This window comes from Pelobates fuscus, chromosome 8 (genome assembly GCF_036172605.1).
Source record: "Pelobates fuscus isolate aPelFus1 chromosome 8, aPelFus1.pri, whole genome shotgun sequence".
In the NCBI taxonomy this organism is placed as follows: domain Eukaryota; kingdom Metazoa; phylum Chordata; class Amphibia; order Anura; family Pelobatidae; genus Pelobates; species Pelobates fuscus.
The window spans coordinates 160,178,004-160,201,833 of record NC_086324.1 but is presented as its reverse complement, the minus strand read 5'-3'; the positions used below and the strand labels follow the sequence as shown (position 1 = coordinate 160,201,833).

Below are 23,830 nucleotides of genomic sequence, written 5' to 3'. Positions count from 1 at the left end.
GATAATGCCCCATGCAATATCAAATAAATAAATAAAAAACTCTTTCATCATAGCTCCACCCACTTCCCCCCTCTCCTCTAACAGGAAGAAAGGCATACTATAAGCAACGTGAAGCTCACCGCCTTGGCAGGTGTGTGCATTTTCATTTTGTGTGATTTTTATCCCACCACCTGTAGATTGTAAGCTCTTTAGAGCATGTCCCTCGCTACCTCTTGTGTCATGAAATTTGCTTGTATGTTTTTTTTTTCCGTCCACCTTTTGTTCAGCACTGACTTTTAAAAAAAAAAATCACCAATAGCCTTATTGGAAGAATATCAGGAAAGTCATGATTTTTGACCATTAGGATTTCTTGTGAACTAGGATAGGATTAAAACATATATTTGTGTTGATTGTGTCTTCCTTCTCCAACATGTTGTCCTGGGTTTGCTGGTTGTGGTGTTTGTGTGCAACTGCCTTACTTCTATAGGATGCAAGAGGCATCCCACAATTCCTAGTGCTCAGCTGTGTATTAGGTGTTGTACAATGTCCTGTAACTTAGAGCCACTCCTGACCTCTATACCTGCTGTAACCTTTACTCCTATGCCATAGTCTACAAAGGTCAAAACATGTATAGTGAAATTAATTATTATTTCTTCAATGTAAGTCATTTGGCTAGCACAATGTATAGGTGAAAGGGTCTTTTAAAAGTGACACCCTGTAAAATAAACGACAGCTGCTCTTAGTATTTGGTTTGGAACTTCAAAAAAGAAACTGCTTGGATTTGCTAAACACTTGCAGGTCACAGGGAAATTAATTATATTTTAGGCTAACGGCTTAATGCATTAATTTCAGATCTAAGTAAAGGGAATTGGGTGAGGGACATCGAGTGTTGAGAAACTCCGCTTTTTGCAACGAGAAAATGAAAAAAAACACAGTGTTCCCGTAGCAATAAGTCAGCAGAACATTGTTCTTCTGTAAGAAACGTGTAGCCGGCAAGTCAGGTCTCATGAGGCTGAGGATCTGGCATAAACAGACCTCGTGATACAGCCATGGATTTTCCTGCAGACATAAGCACATCTGTATATTACACAGACTCCTGACTTTAGAGATTTTCAAAGCCACAGCTGTAGGGATGCCCCAGATACAGAGACTCCTGTTGTCCACTAATGTGTCTCCAGTGACTGTGAAACCTTCTCATCATGGTGTCCCCTCCAACCCCCTCAATTTTGCTCATGTGCCTCGTTCTCTATCACAGTAAAGGTTAGATACTTATCTCCTGGAGTGCACAAACTAGACAATGACAATTATTGCGTGGGTATCCATATCTCATTTCATAACTTAGCTATAATGCATTTTCTATCTCTTGTTATCGCCTTTATTTTATGTCTGTCTAATGTCCTGCTTTGGAATACTGGCTCTGTCTCTTTGGTAAACCTTGTCCTACTTTCTAACTATGGCCCCGATTTTATATTTTTGGCTAGGTTTTTTAAATGATTTATTATTTAGAAAAAAAAAAGGGTATTTGATTTTTTTTTTATTGATATATTGTATATATTATATGTTTGAATGTACATTTAAAAAAATAAAAAAAAATACATTATTTGAAAGGCTTATCCAAAAATATTAAATTGAGGCATATGTCCCTTTTTAGCAGGTTGGAATGTTTGGGGTGTATAGGTGTATTAAGTTGACCCGTGTCAAAAAAACTCACTGTATGATACAAAGTGGATGGTATATCGCAGAGATCCACAGCAATACAACTCACAGTAATTTGACGAATGCATGAGTGTATCACGGAGTGTATGATTGTACGTGTATCACAGAGCTCCACAACAATACAACTCACAGTCATGGGGAGTGTTTATAAGTGTATCACAGAACTCCACAGCAATAAAACATTGTACAATAGTATCACAGTATCCCACAGTAAAAACTCTAGCCAGCTCTTCCCTCCCACCCTCCACCACCACACACATACACAATAAAGTAATGCTTTAAAATAACGTAGCCAATATCCAGCACCAGGTGAAGCTCCACCACATTTAATTGGACTGGTCAACTGGCTATAATCGTATGTGCTTGCTCTAAACCATCAAGGGAAAGTGAGGGATCAAGTGAGGGAAAGTGAGGGAAAAAATTAATAAGTGGGAGGAGAGGAAGGCCTAATTACCAGAAGCTCAAGGAAGCAGGCTAAAGGGTCAGTGTTAGGACCCGCTTAAGGGGGTCTGCCTTGACGTTGGCAGGTGGGCATTCCCTCCAATGGCCATTGGAGCAAGTAAATGGCCTCCATTTGTCTAAATATACATAGGGATTAAGGAGAGAGCGCAGGTAACTTTTTCTTTTTTTTTGGTTTTTACTATATGTTGGGGCTGATGTGTACTGTAGTCATTGCTGCCGGCCCAGTAGTGATGGGAGTGAGCGCAGGACTTATCTTTTTGTATTTGTATTAACTTTAGGAAGAATTGAGGGGAGACAAACACTTCTCCTTGCAGACTCTGTCAGTGTGCAGTGTGAGCTGATGACGGATGTATTTTTTTGCACAGAATTGACATTTGACTGTCCGGAATACAAACTCTTACCGTGTCTTCTAGAATCAGAAGTGGTCATGGTAGTTGGAGTAACCCTTTAACAGCAAGATGAAAAGAGCAGTACATTGAAGGATGTGTGGGTCCTTTATATAACAAAGCAGCAAGTGTTGATACTGAGAGATTTATTTCTCTGGTGACAAAGCAGTATCCAGTGCACTGCTGGCAAGATATTTGAATCATTGATGGCAAATCAGTATGCAATGCGTTGCTACTTTTGGATTTATTTGTGTCATAGCAGTTAGAATACGTTGCTACCGAGGGATTTATTTGACTCTCTGATGACAGAGTAGTAAGAATATATTTTGCTACCAAGGGATTTATTTGACTCTCTGATAACAAAGTAGTAAGAATCTGCTTTGCTACCGAGAGATTTATTTGACTCTCCGATGACCAAGTAGTATGAATGTGTTTTCCTACCAAGGGATTTATTTGACTCTCTGATGACAAACTAGTAAGAATGCGTTGTTACTGAGGGATTTTTTTCACTGTCTGATGACAAAGTAGTAAGAATGCATTGTTAACGAGGGATTTATTTGACTCTCTGATAACAAAGAAGTAAGAATGCTTTGCTACCGAGGGATTTATTTGACGATCTGTTGACAAAGTAGTAAGAATACGTTGCTACTGAGGGATTTATTTGACTCAAAGTAGTAAGCACTTGTCCTACAACAGTTAAATGTGTTTTCCTTAGTTCTGTGTCTGTAAGAGTCTGACGACATTTGTTCTTTCCCTAACTTCATATTTATACTGCAAACTCTGAGAGATTTGGCTCTTAGCCCTGGGCTCCCATCGGCTCACCCTCCTTAATGGGTACAGAGAGCCTGAGGCCATTCTGTCAGCACATCCAATCCGAGAGATGGCTATTTTAGGGAAATTCCATAAATAAAACTCCTTTCTCCATGGATTTCCCTGTCGGTAACATTGTTTGGAGACCAAGGAACACACCTGCATGCTTTTCGTTAGACCAATCATCCTGAATTGGCCTGAGTGGGAGCAAATGAGAAACGTAGTGCTTTAAATAGTGGTGAGCTGTTAATGCATACCTGGAAACCCCTGGTAGTTTAAACCCCTTCACGGCAAGTTATTAGGAATGTTCTTTGTAATTGTGTCTTGATACGTCATCTGCCATGAAGCGGGTAAAATGCACCCATGATACCCTGGTCATATTTTGCATGTCCATTAGTTGCCAGATTTATAGGAAAAATAAATATATAGGTCATGCTGTGGATGTCTGCACGCATGAATAAAACTAACTATGCCAAAATGCAGCATCCCATAATTCTAAGAACACGGCCATGAGATAGGCATTATGGGTTGCCACACACAGCATTGTGGGAGCTCAGAAGTTTTATTGAATTTCCCAACAGAGAGCAACAATGAATGCAAGCATTCGTTTTCATCTTTGGTTTGCTGCGAATTGTACTAGCACAATGTATACATACAGTTTTAATACTTGATATTTAATAACCAATTACAACTGAATGGGAGCCATGAGTTCTCTGGAAATGTACGGTATTGAACAAAACATTGAAAATCACCTATAACTTGTATTAAAGTGGCTCTGTCACTTCTGAGTATTTCATAAAGATATAATGTTTATAAAATCCTGATTGTGAATCGGATGGAAATCCCAACGCAATCCAAAGATACCATAAGACAAAGCAGAGACAACTTTGTCTTATGGCCAAGCCTTTGATTGACAAAAGCCTTTGATTGACTCCACCGTCAATTTATGTCCAATCCCAGATTCAGGCACCATCTTGTTTATTGCGATCTCCTCAGTGATGTACTTTTGTACATATGTAAGATACAGCACTGATGAAGCTCCTGGAAGTTGAAGCACCAGGAGTCCAGGACCTGGAGAGGGTCCCCCTGAAAAAGATGGAGGTCGAGCATTAGATAAGTACACCTACCGTTCACTGCACCCTGTGGACATCGGATCCTAATTGAAGATGTCACCCCCAAAGGTGACAGATCCGCTCTAACCTTTTTGTCATGTGGTGCTCATTTCTTTTAAATGTTCTTTGTTTTTTTTTAAATGGACATCACTGTACGATACAATGGCAGTATAGATTTATACGTTACATTTTTGTTCAGACCTCACAAACATATATATATATATATATATTTTTTTTAAATTCTTTATTTGTAGGATTTTGGTGTTCAAGGGTAGGGGTACAGAATGAAAAAAGGGGGGGGGGGAGGTTGGAGGGTCCAAGCATTGTAACAGCAAGTATCGGATCAGCATACATACATTATATAGTCTTAATTTCGTTGTTGGTGTAGCTTCTTTCCGAGTTGTTTTGGCCGTGTATGGCCCCTTCCGTCTACCTGTCAGGATGGTCCTCGGGATAAGTAGTAGTTGTCTCGTGGGGTGGGGTACCGCGTCAGTGTAGGTGTGGTGGTTGCGTCGTGAGTGTTCCTGTGTTTACAGGAGGGGTGCGACTGGTGGGTACGTCTGTCAGGGTGTGTGGGTGGGTGTCCTCGTCTGGACTGTGGAGGGAGGGTCGTCGGTCAGGCGGGGTCAGGTTGTCGGTGGAGAGTGAGTGTTCTTTTGCAGGGTCCCACGGCCCCCCCGGGGGGGGGGGAGGGTAGGTGGGGGGTGGGTACACTTCGATGTGTGTCTCAGGTAGTGCTGGTGGGCTTGTGCTTAGATTAGGTGAGAGTCGTGGTTCATGTTCTGCTGATAATGAATTGTGGTGTGTGTTGTCTTACCAGGGTAAAGATGTGTCGGCCATGAGCCAAGGGTCCCATGTTTTGTGGAACTGTTTGGTGTTTTCGTGGATTTGGGCAGTGAGCCTATCCATGTCTATGTGATCTTGAATTTTCCGAAGTATTGTTTGTTGGTTGGGTGTTGTGGTTGTGGACCATACTTCGCCAATTGCTCTACGTGTGGCTAGGGCCACTCTTGCTATCAATTTGTTTTCGGCTCTCGTGAATGTGTCCATTGGTTTGGATAGGAGCATGGTCCATGGGTCTAGGGGGCATGGGTTATTCAGGACTCTGGTGAGGATTGCTCCTACGGAGTGCCAAAGGGGTTGGAGTTTTGGGCACGTCCACCAACAATGGAGGAAAGTGCCTGTTTCTCCACATTGCTTCCAACACTGGTTCGTGGGTAGTCTGTGCATGCATGCTAGCCTCTGGGGGGTGAGGTACCAGCGGAACAGCATTTTATAGGCCTGTTCTTTGAATGTTACACATATCGTTAGTGATGCTGTGGCTTCCCAAATTTCGGCCCAATCTCCTGTGTCTGCTGGTGCGCCTAGGTCTGTCTCCCAGGCCCTGATGTATGGGAGGTTGATGTGGGTCGTGTGGGTTGCTATTGAAAGGAATATGTCAGAAATTTGTCCCTTTCTGGTCGGGGCTGTGGTGCAGTCTCGTTCGAACTTAGTGGGCTGGGATTTGCCTGCTTGTTGGATGCAGGGTGTGGCTGCCAGGCTGCGGAGTTGAATGAAGCGGAAGTAGTCAAACGTTGTGAGTGTGGTGGGTTCGGGTAAGTTCTCGTAGGTAATGGGCTGGTTGTTCGTGTATAGGTGGCTTAGTCTGGCAATTCCTCTCCTCTCGAATTGGGCGAAGTGTTGGGCTGTGATTCCCGGGGGGAAGAGTTTGTTCCGGAGAGTCATTGGGGAGAGTTCCGAGGAGAGATCGTATTTCAGGTGTACTTTGTCCCAGAGGTCGAGTGAGTGTGTTATGGTGGGTGCGGTTGGGGGGGCAGTGGTCGGTGTTGTCTGGGGGTCCACATGTATTGGGAGGGGTGGTCATGTCCAAAGATTGAGTGTTCAATGTCCACCCACCTTTTTTCCATGGGCGGGAGATGCCACATTTGGATTTGGGATAAGTGGGCAGCGTATAGGTAATGCATGAAGTTGGGTAATCCAAGGCCGCCTGATCGCTTAGGGACGTATAGTGTTTCACGCCTTACTCTGGGCCTGCGGTGGTTCCATATGAAATTGTTAACCGCTTTCTGTAAAGATTTTATGTCTGCTATTCGGACTGCTATGGGTAGTGTCTGGAAGATGTACAGCAACCGTGGTAGGAGGTTCATTTTGATTGAGGCAACTCGGCCTAGCCACGAGATCCCTAGTGGGGCCCATGTCTGCAGGTCTGCGTGTGCCCGTTCAAGTATGGGTGTGTAGTTTGTTTGATATATGGTGGAGATGTCGGCGGTGAGCTTTATGCCTAGGTAGTCGATGGCCGTTGGGCGGATGCATAATGGGAAGTGGTCCTTGATGTTAGCTAGTTTGTGTGGGGATATGTGTATCGGCATTAGGTCGGATTTTGTGATGTTCAGTTTGTAGCCGGATATGTGAGAGTAGGAGTGGATCAGTGTCATTAGGTGGCTGATGGAGGTGATTGGGTTTGTAAGGGTAAGGAGGATGTCGTCCGCATAGGCGGATGCCTTGTAGGTCTGGTCTCTGATGGTGATTCCTGTTATGTCTGAGTCAGATCGTATTGCTTCAAGTAAGGGTTCTAGTGATAGGGCAAATAGTATAGGTGATAGTGGGCATCCCTGTCTCGTCCCGTTAGAGATGGTGAATGTGGGGGGGGCAATGCTAGGGAGGAGGAGGGAGCCCTGTGAGTGTGCGTAGGCTGCTTCTAGGAATGAGATGAATTGTGTGGGGAATCCAAAGTGGGTTAGGGTCTGGTAGAGGAAGGGCCATAGGAGGCGGTCAAATGCCTTCTCGGCGTCTAGGGAAATTATTGCCGTGGGGGGGTGTTTGTGAGTGGTGTACCATATGAGGTCTATGGCCCTTCTGGTATTGTCTGCTGCTTGTCTGTGGGGGATGAAGCCCACTTGGTCGGGATGGATTAGGGCTTGTAGTAGGGGGTTTATGCGGTTGGTCATGACTTTTGTAAGGATTTTAAGGTCTACGTTTAGGAGGGATATGGGTCGGTAATGTCCTGGTTCGTCTAGTGTCTTGCCTGGTTTTGGGAGGAGGCAAATGTTTGCTGCTACCATGTCTGTCGGCAGCTTCTCGCCGCGTAGCATGGCATTGAATACCGGGCAAAGGTGTTTGAGTAGGAGGTGGCTAAAGGTTTTGTAATATATTGCCCCGAATCCGTCAGGGCCTGGGCTTTTATTGGGCTGAAATGCGCGGAGGGCCAAAGTCATCTCTTCCTCTGTTACGTCGTCTGTTAGTGTTTGGCTAATCTCTGTGGTTAGCTTTGGGAGCTTAAGTGTGTTCAGGAATGTCTGTGTAAGAGTTGAGACGTCTTGCGTGGGGTCTCCTTGTGGTGCCGTATGGTTGTAGAGTTGTTGGTAGTAAGTTTGGAATATGGAGCCTATCTGGTCAGGTTGGGTGCACATGTTTTGGTCTGGGTCGCGTATGCTTGTGATTTTGTTGGCCTCAATGCGGCGTTTTAGGCGTCTTGCCAGCATGGTGTCAGCTTTATTGCTTTTTTCATAGTATTTTTGTTTGAGCCACTGGAGGGCTTTCGCGGTGTCCTCCATGGTGAGGCGTTTTAGTAGGGTTCGGGCTTCGGTCAATTGATCTAGGGTGTTGCTGTCTCTGGTCCCTTTGTGTATGGCTTCGAGGCGGTGTATCTCCGCTATTGCGTCTGTGATCTGTTGTGTTCTACGTTTTTTACGGGCTGAGGCTAAGCTTATGAGTCTGCCCCTGATGACCGCTTTGTGCGCCGTCCATAGGGTCGTGGGGGACGTTTCTGCTGGGTTTGAGTTTAGTTCAAAGTAGTCTGATAGGTCTTTGGAGATGGTGTCCGTGATGGGGAGGTCATGTAATAGTATGGGATTTAATTTCCACGTCCATAGGCGTGTGATGTCTGCGATACACAGTGTTAGGTTGATGTCGGCATGGTCTGACCATGATATCGTACCTATGCTCGTGGATTTTGTCTGAGATAGGACGTTGAGGGAGATCAGAAAATGGTCAATCCGCGACCTGGTTGGGTAGGCGCGTATATGGAGCAAAAGGAGTAATGGTTGGTGCCTATTCTCCCTGTTATTGTGAGGAATTAGCCTGAGGGGTCAGGGTGTGCGGTTATATCTGTTAGGGGGCATGTGCCTCTTAAGATAATGGCTACCCCTTTGGTTTTGGGCGTTGGAGAGTTGGCTAGGAAGCTAGTTTTGTATGTCCGGTTCGTGAGGGGGAAGTGTTTGAGTGTGGTGAAGTGGGTCTCCTGGACTAGGAGGATGTCGGCTTGTTGTCTCTGGGCCCATCTTAGTAGTGCGTGCCGTTTTTTGGGTGAGTTGAGGCCCTTTGCGTTGATGGAAGTGCATTTGAGGTGGGTTGGCATGTTGCGTGGTTGTGTGTGCGAGGTGTCCCTTTGGGAGTGGGTGATTAGGTTGGTGTTGAGGTGGGGTAGGGGGGTTTTGGGGGTTTCGGAGGGGCGTGGGGCCCTGCAACCCGGACCAGCCGGGTTCGAGTGCGTGTGTGTGTGTGTTGCTGCTGGACTTACAGTTTAGGCCAGCAGGCGGTGGGGAGTGTCGTCCAACGTTCCGTAGGAGGTACAGTCGGGTTATTCTCGGTGGTGGTGTGGTGGAGTTAGTAGGTGTGTCGTCCGCAGTGAAGGTCTCCGTGGGGCCTCTCTGGGTACTCCTGCCCGTCTGGTCTGTCGTTTGTCCATCTGGGTCGTCCCCTTCCTCCCCCTTCGTGGGAACAAAACATTTCAAACGTTAAAGGTGTCATACATGGAATGGTAGGTTATGAGATTTTTAGAGTTTGCCTCAGGTCCCCTCGTCATGTCTGTTGGGTTCGGTCCCTCGTGAGAGGGTCTGTGGGCTGCTGATTGGTGGTGATGTGGGCCTATGGGGGTATTTAGTAGGGGGAATGCAGAGCTGATATCTAAGCTCGGGGGGTCCTTGGGTCGTGGTATGTGTGGCTTCCCTGGGGTCGGGGTGGGTTGTTCCCTGTCTCTGCGTCCTTGTCATGGTGGCATTTCTGGTTTGTGAGGGCCCATCCTTGGTTTGGGGCCTCCCTAGTGGTGAATGTGAGGCTGTGGCTTCGGTCCATGTCAGACCAATGTGTTATCCCCCTTTCCCCTTTTCCCTTTCTCCTTCCCGTGCATAGATATGAGCAGTTTCGTGAGTGTTGGGTGGGCTAAGTAAGGCAATGTCCCGGTTTTATGGAGCTGGTGGAGAAAGTTCGTGGGCCTTGGTGGGTGTGCGGCCCCCGGGTTTAGTTCTCCCGTCCGCTGTGGCGTGGTAGCTGGTGGTCTAGTTGCCGGTGGTCATGTCGATGGTTAGTGTCCCATAGGTGGTTGTCTGTAGAGGAGGGATGTAGGTAGTGGGGTAATGGGGGTAAGTCCTTACGTGCCGGTGATGAGTTAGTTGCCAGTGTATTATGTGCTAGTCTGATTGTTCAGCTCATGTCCATGTCTTCAGGGTCTTTGTTCGGGGTGATGCGTTGTCTTGCCGCTTTGGGGTTAGCAAGTGGAGTTTGTTTAGGAGTGTGAGGGGTAATTGCAAATGGGGTAGTTCCTGGTTGGTCGGCTAGGCGGCCGGGTGGAAGGCAGGTGACGGAGCCCGGGATTAATGCTGGGGCTGGTCTCTTCTGGAGGGTCTGCGACCCCTCTGTTGGGGCTGCCAGTTTCTTCTTGCAGTGGTTGGTTGTTCTCTTTGTTCTCGTTGTCTGTCTGGGTCCGGTTCTAAGCGAGGTAGGCCTAGTTGGGCCGCAAAGTCTTCGGCGTCCGCTGCGTCGTGGAGAGTGTAGGTCCTGTCTCCTTTGCGGACCATTAGCTTAAAGGGGTGCCCCCATGCGTACCTGAGGTTATGTCTCGTGAGAGCTTGAGTCAGGGGTCTGAGGGCCTTCCTTTTGAAAAGCGTGCTGGGGGCCAGGTCTTGGAATAATTGAACCTGGTGTCCGTCTATGTGGACTGGGGAGTCTCGTGCGGCCCTCATCAGTGCTTCTTTCACGTGGAAATAATGGAGTCGGACAATGACATCTCTAGGCTGTGTGTTCGATGGAGGCTGGGCTCTGAGAGCTCTGTGCGCCCTGTCGATGATGAGTTCAGCCGGGGGGGCCTCGGGGAGCATTCCGCTGAATGTTTCTCTGAGGGTGGTGTTTAGGGTGTCAGGGGCGATGGATTCAGGGAGCCCCCTGATCCTGACATTATTTCTGCGCGACCTATTGTTTAGGTCCTCTTGCGCGCTCTCAAGGGCTTGTACCTGTGCTTGGAGGTCTTGTATAGCTGTGTCATGTCTGCTAGTCGTCGTGGAGATGTCCTCCATTTTGTCTTCAACTGCTAGAGTGCGTCTGGTTAGGTCTTCAAGGCCTTCTCTAATGGGAGCCATGTGTCTGGCTAATTCTGCAGCCATGTTGGTGTTAATGTCCCTTAAAAGTCCCTTCAGGTCCCCTTTGGTGATTGGGGTGAGGTCTTCAGTACCTTTTTCCGCCTCGCTTGTCTCGGACTCAGAATCAGTTTCCCGCCGATCCTCTGCGCCTGTGCGGCCTTTGTCGGCGCTGTTTCGGAATATCGGCGTTACCATCGGGTCGGTTCTCGTTTTTCTTCCCATCCTGGGGTTGGAGTGTGCTTTGGGGGAGTAGAGGGGTAAGTCTTGGTTGTTTTCGGGCGGTTGTGCGTGCTAAAGTTAGCTGAATTAGGGCCCTGTGGTACGGAGCTCTTTCAGTGTGCGGCCATCCGTACCGGAAGTCAGGCGCCGCCCCCACAAACATATTTTTAAGTATTATAAATCTTAGGGAGTGATGGTGTCTTTTTAGACAGGACAAAGTACTAAACGTTTAATCTTTATTGCAGAATCTAAGTTTCACCAGTTTGAAGTTCTTGGTCTGAAGTGGTTGCCCCGCTTGAGTCGACTACAAGCCAAAGAAATCACTCCTTATGAGGTGGGAGACCGCCCCTGGCAGAAAAGTGTGGAGCAGCTGACTTCTAACCCAGCTCTCCTGTGTGCCCTACGCCGAGTCTATGCCTTTACTACACTAGAACACGCCATCCGAGAACTGTCATCCATGACAGATAAAAAACTACCCCAACTCATCATGTCTGCCACTCCAGAAATTGCCTTCCGTCAGGCAGCCCTAATCTTCATGGAAAAAGAACTGATTTCTGGTAAGTATTGCTTTTTGAAGTAAGTTTTTAGTTACCAAATTCTAGTTCCTTAAAGTAGTTTGACATCTGGAGACACCATTTATAAGGGGTACGTTACAACACTAATATTGAGTGTTTTTGCATCCAATTGGCATATACCAGTATGTGGTGTAAGTTTTACTGAGGATCGGTAACTTTCCCTTAGAGGTGCTTCAGATTACCTAGTTCTTCAACCTCTCGGAAGGAATGCTAGAAGTTTTCCGGTGATATATTTGTCTCACATTGAAGTCAATGTTGTTCTGCATGTGGATTGGATACTACTGTCATCTTCCTCAGAGTTAATAGTACTAACGTCCACTGCTATGGACCATATATACATAGGTAATCTGTAATAACACTGTGTTTTTTTTTTATTATTACCTTTAGATCCAGAGAGCCGCAGCATCCTGAAATACATTGCACCACCATCAATGAGCTGCAGGTCTGGAGGTGAGAATGAGTGACAGACAACTACAGTCACATTATTTTGCTGATAATATCCCATTTGTTTTTTTCAAGTCATGGGTTAAAATGCACGATACTGCATCCATGTGTTCAATATTTTCTTTCGTGCCTTTGGTAGGTGCAGAAGATCACAAGTGGCAGACTGAGTCCATATTCACGTACATGCTGTCAGGTAAGACCACACCTCCCTAGATTTAATAATCCTGAGATTTCCTGTTGGTTCTGTAAAAACTCCGACATCTTGTTCTACAAGATGTTCTACAAGACTGGACAGTCACTAGTTGCAGCTGGATTTAACTTTCCATCTTTTTTCATCACTTGTCTAAAAGCAGCAGGTGGACATAAGGCGCTTGAATCTGGTGGACTGGTTTCTTTTTGAGGCATCGTTAGTCTAGGGTTACACAAGGGTTATAGAAATCGTAATGTTGAGAATTATCTCTAGTTTATATGAGAGAGAACGTCCAGAGAAGCTCAAATAAATATTTAAATGTTATTGAACTTGTCTGTTTATAGTAGACAGGTGACTTCCATTAGTCTACTCCCTTTTTTTAAATTTATTTCTGAAAATTATCTGAATCCCGAGATATAACCTTGGACAATGAATTTGTAAACCGACATCCATGTTGGAACCAACACACCATTCTCTTTGTTTATTCTTATCCACATATTTTCTGTTCGTTAACCATACTTTGAGCTTTTTTTCTGTATTCTGATTTGTTGATGCCAGGAAACCAATCGGAATACAGATTTGATTTCAACTGAGCCATGATCTTTTCTTCACCAACACCTTCTATTACCCACTTCCTGCAAAATGCAGGTCCTAGTGCATTAATACCATGCCTAGCCTGGATACCCTACATCATTTTAATAAATATTTGAACATGTCAGAGTGGCAAATCATGTACAGACCATAATAAAAAAATTTTTTACAATCTTATTTTTATTGAAAGGTTTTAGTACAGTGATTACAAGTAATAAAGTGTACATATAGGGTAAGCAGATTGGTTACAGACATGCGTACTAAACAAGGGTAGAGACATCGGTGAAACATACAATGATCGCTTGGGTTACGGTAATGTATCAAAGCCTGCGTCCCTGTTAGTTTTCTTCCCCTCCCTTTTTGACAATCTTTATTTTTATTTTCATATTTAAGTAGTCGTACACGGTCTTGTGTTTGTCAGTTGCAAAGCCATTTGGTCAAAATGGTATGGTGAAACAAATAACTTCTCATGTGCACATTTCTAGACATGTCTAGCTAACATTGTTGAAGTGCTATTGCTATGCCATTTATACATTGTGTAGCTATTCAGTATCATTTTCTTCGAGGCTTGCTGCTTTCTCCTACACCGCTGGTTTTGAGAAATTATTGTATCTTTGTGTAAGTGCCGTATCTTGTTTTATGAGACTTTCTAATCCACATGCTTGATAGCTAGTCACCCGCCCCTCTTCTGTGTGGCCCTTTTGTGCGCTACTGCAGTATGGGGTTACCTTTTGTTACTACGTGTTTCTCGGGGCCCAGGAGTGTGCGTTTATGCTTCCCCAATGCTCACGTCGTATATTGTAGGGTAGTCCCTTGTCGTGGGATAGGGGCGAGTTGTCGTTCTCGGTTGTGGCTGTCTGTTCCTGTCCTCTATGCCAGGGGTACCTCTCCCCTCCTCCCCCCCCCCCCATGTCCATGTCCAGTGTATTTCTTCCAGAATTGTCTTCTCGGTTGTGTGGGCTATCGGATCCGTTTTGCCTCCCATCACCAGCCTATAGGTCTCCCTTGTGGTGTTAGTGTGTTTTGGGTTGACCGCTAATTTGTTTGTTTTGTGTTTCAGAAGCCTTTGGTTTTTCCCTCCGCCCTCTCTCCCGTGCAGGTTCCGTCAACCCGGTTCAACGTATATAGGGGGAGAAGGGCAGAGAGGAGGGGGGGGGAGTGGACACAGAAGAGAGGAGAAAGAGAGAAGAAGAAGAGAAAAAAAAAAAAGAGAATGGCGGGTTCCCCCGTCCCCCCGGGCCCGCCGCGCCTCCCCCCCGGCCGCACCCAGGGTCCGGCACCCTCACATCCCGTTGCGCGAGAGAAAATCCATCCGCGGGGTCCATGTCTGCATGTATTTGTCTACCGTCCCTTTCATGGTCGCTGTGAGGGTCTCCATCCCGTGTATGTCCTCTACCTTGTCCATCCATTGTTGGATGGTTTGTGTCCGTGTAGTCCGCCAGTTGATTGGGATCAGTAATTTGGCTGCATTTAAAAGGTGTTTCGTGAGTGTCTTTTTATATCTCGATATGGGCATCTCCGTGTGGTGGAGGAGCATCTGGAGCAGTCGAAGTTGGAGATCAGAGTCTAGGATGGCTTTGATCTGGGCATGGACTTGGCTCCAGAACCGGGCTATTTTTCTACATGTCCACCATATATGGATGTCTGATCCAGTCTCCTCTCCGCATCTCCAGCAGGTGTTGGGTGCGTCTGCATTCATTCTGTGTATCCTCTCGGGCGTTCTGTACCACCCAGTCAGTAGCTTGTAATTAAGTTCCTGTTGTTTGGAGCTCATTGCACTTTGGTGTGTTAGTATATGGATTTTCATCCACTGTGGTTCCGTGAGAGGGACGCCGGTGGCTTCCTCCCACCGTGCCATATATCTTGCCGGCCCGGGTCGGGCTGCAGCTTGGAGTAGTGCGTAGATCATAGAGATGCCTCTGGCTATGTGTGTTCTAGCTTGGCAGATTTCCTCGAACTGTGTGAGTGGTCTGTGGAACAGGCGCCTACCATTGTGTGACACGTAGTAAGCTTTAATCTGAAGGTAGCGTAGTCTTTCTATGCCCGTCGGGGTTCTGTCCTGTATTAGTTCCGGTATCAGTTTCAGCTCATCATTTGTGCACCATTGTCGCATGTGTGGCTGATCCGTTGTCCCGAATGTCCCGATGTCCCGCGGCGTGAGTCCTCCTGCGATTTCAGGGTTATAGGTGAGTGGAGTCAGCGGTCCGGGTGTCGTGGTTAGGGAGAATTTGGTGCTAATGAGGTTCCAGGTTCTCAGCGTCGCCCCGATAAATGGGTGAGTCCGTGTACGCGGGCTCCTCAGATGACCACTCAACCATATTGTCGCCGGTATATTCCCTTCCGCCTGAGCTCGCTCCATAAGTATCCATTTCTTGCATGTCCTTGGGACATGCCAGTCCACTATGCGGAGCAGGTGCGTTGCTCGATAGTAGGTCAGCAGGGAGGGAAGTCCCACTCCCCCTTGGGCCTTCGGTTGGTGTAGCAGCGTTCGTTTGAGTCTGGGGTCTCGGGACTGCCAGATAAAGTCAGAGATGGCTGTATCCATGTGTCGGAAGAATGTCGCGGGTATATTTATCGGTATGGTTTGGAAGAGGTATAGTACGCGCGGCAATAGGTTCATCTTAGTTGCGTTCATCCTTCCAAACCATGACACGCACAGGCCAGACCATCTTGTTAGATTGTTTTTCAGTGTGAGCATCATCGGGGAGAAGTTGTGGGTGTAGAGTTGCGAGAGGTCCGCGGTGAGCCAAATCCCCAGGTACTTTAGCTTTGTCAGGCACCACGAGAATGCGAATTGGGATTCCATGTGTGTCACATTCGTTTCTGCCATGGAGAGGGGCATAGCTTCAGATTTTTCCGTGTTCAGTTTCATGTTGGATATCTGCCCATATTCTGCAAAGGCTCTCAGCAAGTTTGGCAGGGAGACCAGGGGGTTGCTGATGAAGAATAGCATATCACCGGCATAGGCTGCCACCTTATGGATCGTTCCCTTTAGTGCGAATCCCTCTATTCCCCCGTCCCGTCTGACCGGCCCCAGGAATGGTTCCAGGGAGAGGGCAAACAGGAGAGGGGAGAGCGGACAGCCCTGCCTCGTACCATTATGTATGTGGATTGGCGCGGATAGAGCTCCATTGACCCGTATTCTGGCCGTAGGGATCGTATATAATGAGGATATCCATGTTCTCATTTGGGGGCCAAAACCCATCACCTGTAGCGTTGCCATCATATATCGCCAATCTACCCTATCGAACGCTTTTTCTGCGTCGGTGGAGAGCAATACGAGCTTCTGGTCCTTACTTGTGGCCACGTGGATGACATTAAGGGCGCGTATGGTATTGTCTCTCGCTTCCCTTCCCGGTATAAAGCCCACTTGATCCGAGTCCACCAACTCCGGGAGGACCCCACATACTCGTGTAGCCAGAACCTTCGTAAAGAGCTTCAGGTCAGCGTTCAGTAACGATATCGGTCTATAACTGGCGCAATTGGCCGGGTCTTTGCCTTCCTTGGGTAGTACTGCTATTGTTGCCATGAGAGAGTCTCTCGGGAACGTTCCCCCTTCTAGGAGAGAGTTAAGGCCTGTTAATAGTTTGGGGAGCAGCACCTCTCCGAATTGATGTATTTGATGGGCAGTCCGTCCGGGCCTGGAGCCTTATTAAGTTTAGCGCCCTTCAACGCCACCTGGAGCTCCTCTATCGAGATGGGAGCCTCTAGTGCTTCTGCTGTGTCTCGGCTCAGTGTTTTAGTAACGTGTTTTTGGAGGTAGTCCGTGATCCGTCGCTCTCTGCGGTGGATGGAATCAGGAGAGGTCTCCGTGGGCAGATCGTAAAGGGCGTGGTAGTATTTCCGGAATGATTCAGTAATTTTATCTGGGAGTTGGGTTACCGTCTGCTCCCTAGTTTTAAGTTTGGAGATGTGGCACAACCGTCGCTTCTTCTGTAGCATGCATGCCAAGAGCCAGCCGCATTTATTGGAATATTCGTAGAAAAATCGGTGAGACTTTCGGATAGTATGTTGGAGCTTCTGGTGTAGGATATCGCGAAGAGCCTTCCGGCCTTCCAGCAGAGTTGCATAGTCATTATCCGTTTGTGTGGACTTATGAGCTGCCTCTAGTTCCAAGATTCGTCTGATGAGCTGCTCCATGCGCCGTCGTTGCTCCTTCTTACGTTGGGTGCACAGTTTAATGAGGTGCCCCCGCACTACACACTTATAACAGCAGATTATTTAATTAAGAATTATACATTTAGCTTTTGCTAGTTTTAAAGTGTGTCCCAAGTCATCTGTGTTATTATTACCATTATTGTCAGTGGTACTCGCTTCATTGACTGGTTGAGTTGCCCCTGCCTTAAATCATACGAGTTGTAAGCACTAGAGATATAGCAGCAAAAACACTGTCTTATCTTCCTTTATAAAGGTGTTTTAATGACCCTAAAATTTACAGTCTGCATGTTGCATCCATACATTAAGCTAACCATGCCTTATTCCAGGTTCCATAAATGTTACAGCCATAACATTCAGCTCGGGACACTCAAAATTTTATGTTGATTACAAATTTTTGCAGGTCCTCCACTACTCTACACGGTTCTTCTCCTCAAGCCAGGGATTTGGAGCCACGCCATTGGAAAGATTTTGCGAAAGGCTGTACAGCAGAAATTCCAACTGGTTGGAATGAAGCCAGTGACACTTGCTCCTCAGGATTGTGAATTAATCCTCTTTGAGAATGTGAAGCAGGTGAGGGTATCCTGGTGGAACCTACAAAGCCCCTTATGAAGTCAGATAACCACATCCCATTGCCTTTTTTTTTTTTTTTAAATCAATTTAAAGAATGCTGGAAATTTTACAAAAAGAGAAAACTACACATATTTGTATCTTCTTACATTGTGTAGACTTTCATTGGGTACTTTGGTGGGTTATATAAAATACGCGAATATTTGCAGTAAAAAAAACTACAATAAGAAAAGTTTTATCTTCGGGGACTATTTATTAAAGTGAAACTTTGCACATCTCCTTCAGTTCTCTTGAATAAGCTGTTTTTCATGACGTAATAAAAGGTGTCCAGCACTAATGTAAATTTAAAAAAAAATGATCTGTTTTAAATCTAATTCTAATAGTGTTCATTAGGGAACTGAAGGAGATCTGCACATTTTCCATCATTACTTCCCGATTTAGCATCATGCTTTGTGTATGATGTCATCCAATTAGTGGCTCCCATTCTCTGATATACTGTGGTTGAGGGTATCTGTCAATCATTGAACTGTGCATTTTTATTGGCCATTTCATGCCAAGCTGTGATTGGTGTAGTTAATTTTACATATTATGCTACCCTGTGATTGGTTCACATTAGCTACACTAATCACCTCTCTGAGTGGGAGCTTCAAGCCTTTCTTGCTGAGAATCTGATGTTAGAACAGGAAATGCTGGGGGTGGATACAAGACCTGTACAAGTTACCTAATGAACACCTAACGAATAATACAAATATTAGTTTTACAGCTGCAGGGTGCAGATTTACATTAATGCACAGATGACATCTGTTTTGTCATGTAAACAGTTTAGCAGACAAAAACTACCATCATTTCCTTTTAAACATCGCTTTAGCCTTTAATTGCTCTTTACCACATTATTCGTGTTAATTATTAATTTGGACATGGCACCAAGTGAAAATATGTATTGCTCCTTCCCCAGGATAAAGCTCTATTTCACGCTCACTGTGATTACCTCTGCGTTGGACCATGCCTCGCGCTTTGTCTACAGAGACACAATGCCGTACTCAGACTCCTGGATATACTGGGGCCCGAGGATCCTGAGCTGTGCAAAGCTGAAGACCAGTTTCTATGGAGAGTACAGTATGGCACCAGTCCTGTACGGAATGGGATGTACGGTTAGTGAGCAGGAAATCAAATTCTTAGTGAAACATCTAAATCATACCTTCAAGGTTAAGTCAGTGGTAGTGTATATATGTAATGTTAGTGGGTTCCTATGATTCTGGGTTATGGGTAGAGGTATATGAATAGGTTATCATTATCGAAATGGCTAGGAAAGGTTAAAGGGACACTGTATGCACCCAGACCACTTCAGCTAATTGAGGGGGTCTGGGTGCTGTGTCCCTTTTGCACGTAGTGCTGCAATGTAAACCATTGCAATTCCAGAGTACTGCAATGTTTACATTGCAGCTCTAAGTCTGCCCTCTGTGGCTGTCTAACAGACAGCCACTTGGGGAGCTTCCAGATTCGTAACAGACTTTTGGTCCGTCAGATTTTCCCTATAGGAAAGCATTGAATAATGCTTTCCTAAGGGGAGGTTTAATGGACGCACGGCCATTGCCACGCATGCGCATTAGGTCTCCCCCGCCGGCTGACGTCGGCGGGGGAGGAGCGTGTGCGGGGCCTGACCCAGCGCCAAGGGACATCGCCGCTGGATTCAGATAAGTAGCTGAAGGGGTCACTGTAGGATTCTCTAGTGCCATAGAAACGGGTTTGTTTTCCTGGCACTGGAGAATCCCTTCAATATGGAGGTCCTATTTTTTTGGATGTTTAGTTTAGTATGATGAGTTTTACATAATGTATGAAGTTATAGGAAGTAGTTATATCAGAGAGTAGGGGGAGTTGTAGGGAGTGGTTATAGCAAAAATCAGGGGGAGTTATAGGGAGTGGTTATAGTAGAAAGTAGGAGGCATTATAGGGAGTGGTTATAGTAGATAACAGGGGGAGGTTTTAGGGAGTGATTATAGTAGAAAGCAGTGGGAGCTATAGGAAGTGGTTATAGTAGAAAACAGATTATTTTGTTGATGTTTTATTGGGACCATTATCGTAATGGTGTTTTTGTACTTCTGTGTATAGCTATGTATCATCTGTAAAAAAAAAAAAACCTCATCCATTACTTCTATCCAAATAACCCAGGGAGCTTTTTAAAGCTCTGTGAAATGTGAGCTCGTTACTTACATCGATCAAACAAATGATAGTTTTTATGGCTATCCTCACTATTTGTCCTTTTGTTATTCTGTGTTGAAATCTCTCAGCAATCTATCATTTATCTCTTAATATATGTCACGTGTCTCTTCTATAGTGCGCATCTCATACTGCGATCGCGCACAGCTATCTTAAGCGCAACCTCTACACACAGGCATGGCAGCCTCACACTTTCTTTGTCATCAAACAAAAAATAAATGGTTATTAAGCTAATAGAAGATCTCTCCCCAGGCATTGCATTGCATGTGTCAAAAAAGGTTCTTTAAAGGGGACATTATTTCTGTAATCTAATGCATTTTCACTTCATTTAGAGACATTCTGTTATTCTTCACAGCCTGGTTAGCAGAGCATCTAAGGAACTCTTTATACTCCGTCACGCAATTCCATACAATGGCACAGGGTTTTTTTCTGCACGGATTTTTCCGTGCTCAGTAAATGTAGGCCAAAGAGCATTTATTATATCAGCTTTACCAAAGGAGATGCACAGATCAGCTATAGGTGGAGATGAGGGCAGTATTACAGAGAGTGAACCAGGGGAGGTGGAGGGAGGGTGTCTATAGGAATAGATGTATCCGCAATCACAGGGATTAATTGTGGTATTTTTAGCCACAGTTTCAGGGCATTTTTTTTTGTTTTTTGTTTTTCTGGCTTGGCAATCTTTTCCTGGCGATTCACATCAAATTTATTACATTTGAACTTTCAGAAATGATTGTGTGTAGCAGATATAGAGCTTTATGCTACAAATAATCTGTAGCTTTAAATCAGAGATATATTTTTTGTTTGACTTGGTTCAGAGGATATTCTGTTCATCTACCTTGCATTCCATTACATCGTTTGTTTTTCACGAACGTTCTAGGAGTGTGGGCTACTTTCTTCATTTGTCATTGTCATTTTATTATACAATTTAGGACTAAAGGACAGATCAGATCTGGGAGTGTTGGCCAGGAGTTAGCAACTAAGGCTGTTCCTCTCTTTCATGACTCTCTACTCACTATCCTTAGCCAGCGATACACCAATTTCAGAGGCCCAGGTTATATTAAATGCATGATATCGGAATTTACTCCAGTGAGTTAGATCCCATTTGTGTTATTTTCCCAGTTATCTTTGAGAGGGACTAAAGGCCAATATTAGCCACATAGCAGAGATTCCGGTCCCCGGTCAACGGCTGTTGTGAATGAATTTGCCAAAATCCTTGTAGTCTTAATGACAAGTGGATGGGCAGAACTGGGCACCTCTGATGTAAAACGTCTCTCACAGTTGACTGCATTTTAGCAGTTTCACTTTTTTTTATTTATTTAAGCCTATTGATTTCAGTTTTCTGGTGAAGTTTCGCAATTAACCTGCATTGAGCAACACTTTCAGGAAAACCGTGGAAGCCCAGGTTAATTATTATCCCAGCTTATTCATGGCTGCATTTTATCTGGCCAATGTGTCCTGCACGTATATCCACAATATTTCTGTATCGAACATACGCGTTGACCAAAAAGTCTTTCCTAGTATTTATTTTCTTCCTTTGTAAGAGATATTTCACCGAGTTAAAGGACCAATATAGGCACCCAGGCCACTTCATCTCAGTGAAGTGGTCTGGGTGCAGCAGCCCTGTCTTCTTTGTCCTGCTATGTACAACATTGCTGTTTTGTAGATAAGATTCCGCACCTGCAACCAAGTCAGACTCAGTTCTGTGATGGTCGACATCCTCATGTATTGCATGTGGATGTAGATTGTCCTCTGATGCTCATCATAGCGAAGGACTGAATGCAATGCTTCTCTATGAGAGGCATTATACTGGAGGAGTTTTGCACATGCCACGCATGCGCTTCCCGTTCACAATGCTACCTCTATGAGGAGCAAGAAGACAAAGAGGAGACTCCTGCAGGAAGTAAACGTAATTAAATATATAATATATCACTATGATTATGTTATTAGGTTCCATTTAACTATTAGCATGTTTTACAGGTTTGGTTTCATTGTTCATACAGAGAGACAGATATTTTCAGAGATTTTAGACTGGTGAAAGAGTGTTTTTTGGAAGTTTATACCACACTTATTGATTAATGGCAATTTTTATTTAGGCTAAATATGCTCCCTTACATTTGTCTTACATATGTCTCTCTCTTCACCTTCAGGTTCCACCTCCTATGATACCGCCATCCGAGACCTGAAACATTTCTTCCCCGAAGGTCTTCCATGTGATCAGTCAGTCGTGTTGGAAACTGAACAGGTAGGATTTGCCCTTCACTCTGGCCGTTTTGTCTACCTGTATTATCCATGTTATACTTTGATTTAGCTCCCATCAGAACTACTTTTTCGATTATCCTGTACCAGTTTTAAATGTAAATTCAAAGATAGAGGATACCTCACTCACACAGTGAAAACCAGATGCATCAAAGACCGAGTTGGCAATGCCCAATTTAGTAGATATTAGTAGAAAGTAGGTCCAGGCACTCGAGTTTCTTCAAAAAGGCAGATTTATTGAGAACTGAATGTGCAACATTTCGGCCTACACAGAGGCCTTTTGTCTCTTTGTTTCTTAGCTTTAGTTTTAAATGTAGTTATTAAATATAGACCCCTTTTAAAAAGTAGTTGTAGTACTCTCCTGATTGCTACGTTTAATGGCTTATGTGAACTTTAAAGATTGTAAGATTTTAGCAAAATGTAAATATTATAAATAAAATCACACATTTATTGTGGTAAATCTACGGACTAGAGGAAATGATTGAATATTATAAATAAGCTCCATACATTTTACAATTTCGTTTTTGCTTTATAATGTGAAATGGCATCTGTGTAAAAAGAAAAACAATTGAGCAGAAATATATTTTTATTAAAGTATAACTGTCACTTCCTAGAATTTTTAATATTATGTTTACTTATATTTAGAAAATGTGTTTTTGCGAGGTCTAAAAATGTAAAACTCAATGTATAAATCCACACATCTCCCCTAGAACTGGGCGCCTCCATCTTGGCTTCCAATCAATCATCATTAGAAATGTTGCACTATTCTGCCATTGAACATAGTAATTAGAAGAGGAGAAACTGAAACAATGTTTCTATTCTCCGCCCCATTTTCACTATGTGCCCTGACTGTGCCAGGACTGAACTAGATTTTGATGTCATTTGCTAAATCTTATTAAAATACTTTGTTTTCTTTTAAAATGTATATCATAGGGTAACACAATTTATAGGTGATTTTCAACCCCACTGTAACAATAAACATAATTTTGACAACCTTAAAGTCATACAACAATACATTTACCCAAATAGCATTTATCTTATATACCAACCATTAGGGACTTGCCAGCACGGGAAATATTTATATAATTTAGCAATTTAACCTTCAATGACGTTTTTATGTAGTCCACAAAGCAAGATGTAGATAAATGGCATAAAAGGCTTATTATTTAAAGAAAATGTAGCACTCGTTTAACAAAAGGAGTGTCTGTGCTCAATTGTATACTGCATATTGGCAAAAGTGATGGAAATCAAATTTGAATCGGAATACAGATTCAGATTCTGTATTGAATCTGCAGCTCTGTAGGGAAACAGGCTCAAAGGTAAACTTCATTAATGTCATGAGCGGCCATTAAGTCACCATTTCTAAATGGACCAGATTGCAATCCTAGAACATCCCAAATCAGCCTTATACTTACACCATGCAGAGTCCGGGTTGCAGGACGATGGGAATGTACTTGTATAAGTAATAAACGCTATGAATGAGTTAATCAGCTATTTCCTGAAGGTTTTGCAAGTATGGGAGACTGTGCAAATCAGCTTCTTAGAGCATCACGTGAAACGTGCACCTAAAATAGACACAATAGAAGAACAAAGCGTTATTTTCGGTTGTCCTCGTTACCTCTCACATCAATTATAAAATAAAGAGTCTGCTGGAAAGGCAGCTTTTTGTGTTGCGTGCTATATTTATTGCATTCGGAGCTGTTCCTTGTGTACCTGTGATTTGCACAGCTGTGTCTGTTTCGTGACTACAACAGAACTGTCTATACCCTGCGTATGCGTAATGCAGAGTGCTTAA

At 44.5% G+C, this 23,830-nt stretch overlaps 1 protein-coding gene across 1 annotated transcript in view; it reads left to right on the top strand.

Moving 5' to 3' along the window:
- The window catches only part of LOC134571338 (dynein axonemal assembly factor 8-like), a 68,592-nt gene that overhangs the window by 23,072 nt on the left and 21,690 nt on the right, over positions 1 to 23,830 (top strand). The window contains exons 19-24 of the mRNA XM_063429540.1: positions 11,283 to 11,594; positions 12,000 to 12,062; positions 12,196 to 12,249; positions 17,396 to 17,565; positions 18,518 to 18,713; positions 21,927 to 22,021. Of these exons, the coding sequence (XP_063285610.1) occupies positions 11,283 to 11,594; positions 12,000 to 12,062; positions 12,196 to 12,249; positions 17,396 to 17,565; positions 18,518 to 18,713; positions 21,927 to 22,021 (890 nt within the window). The remainder of the gene's footprint in view (positions 1 to 11,282; positions 11,595 to 11,999; positions 12,063 to 12,195; positions 12,250 to 17,395; positions 17,566 to 18,517; positions 18,714 to 21,926; positions 22,022 to 23,830) is intronic.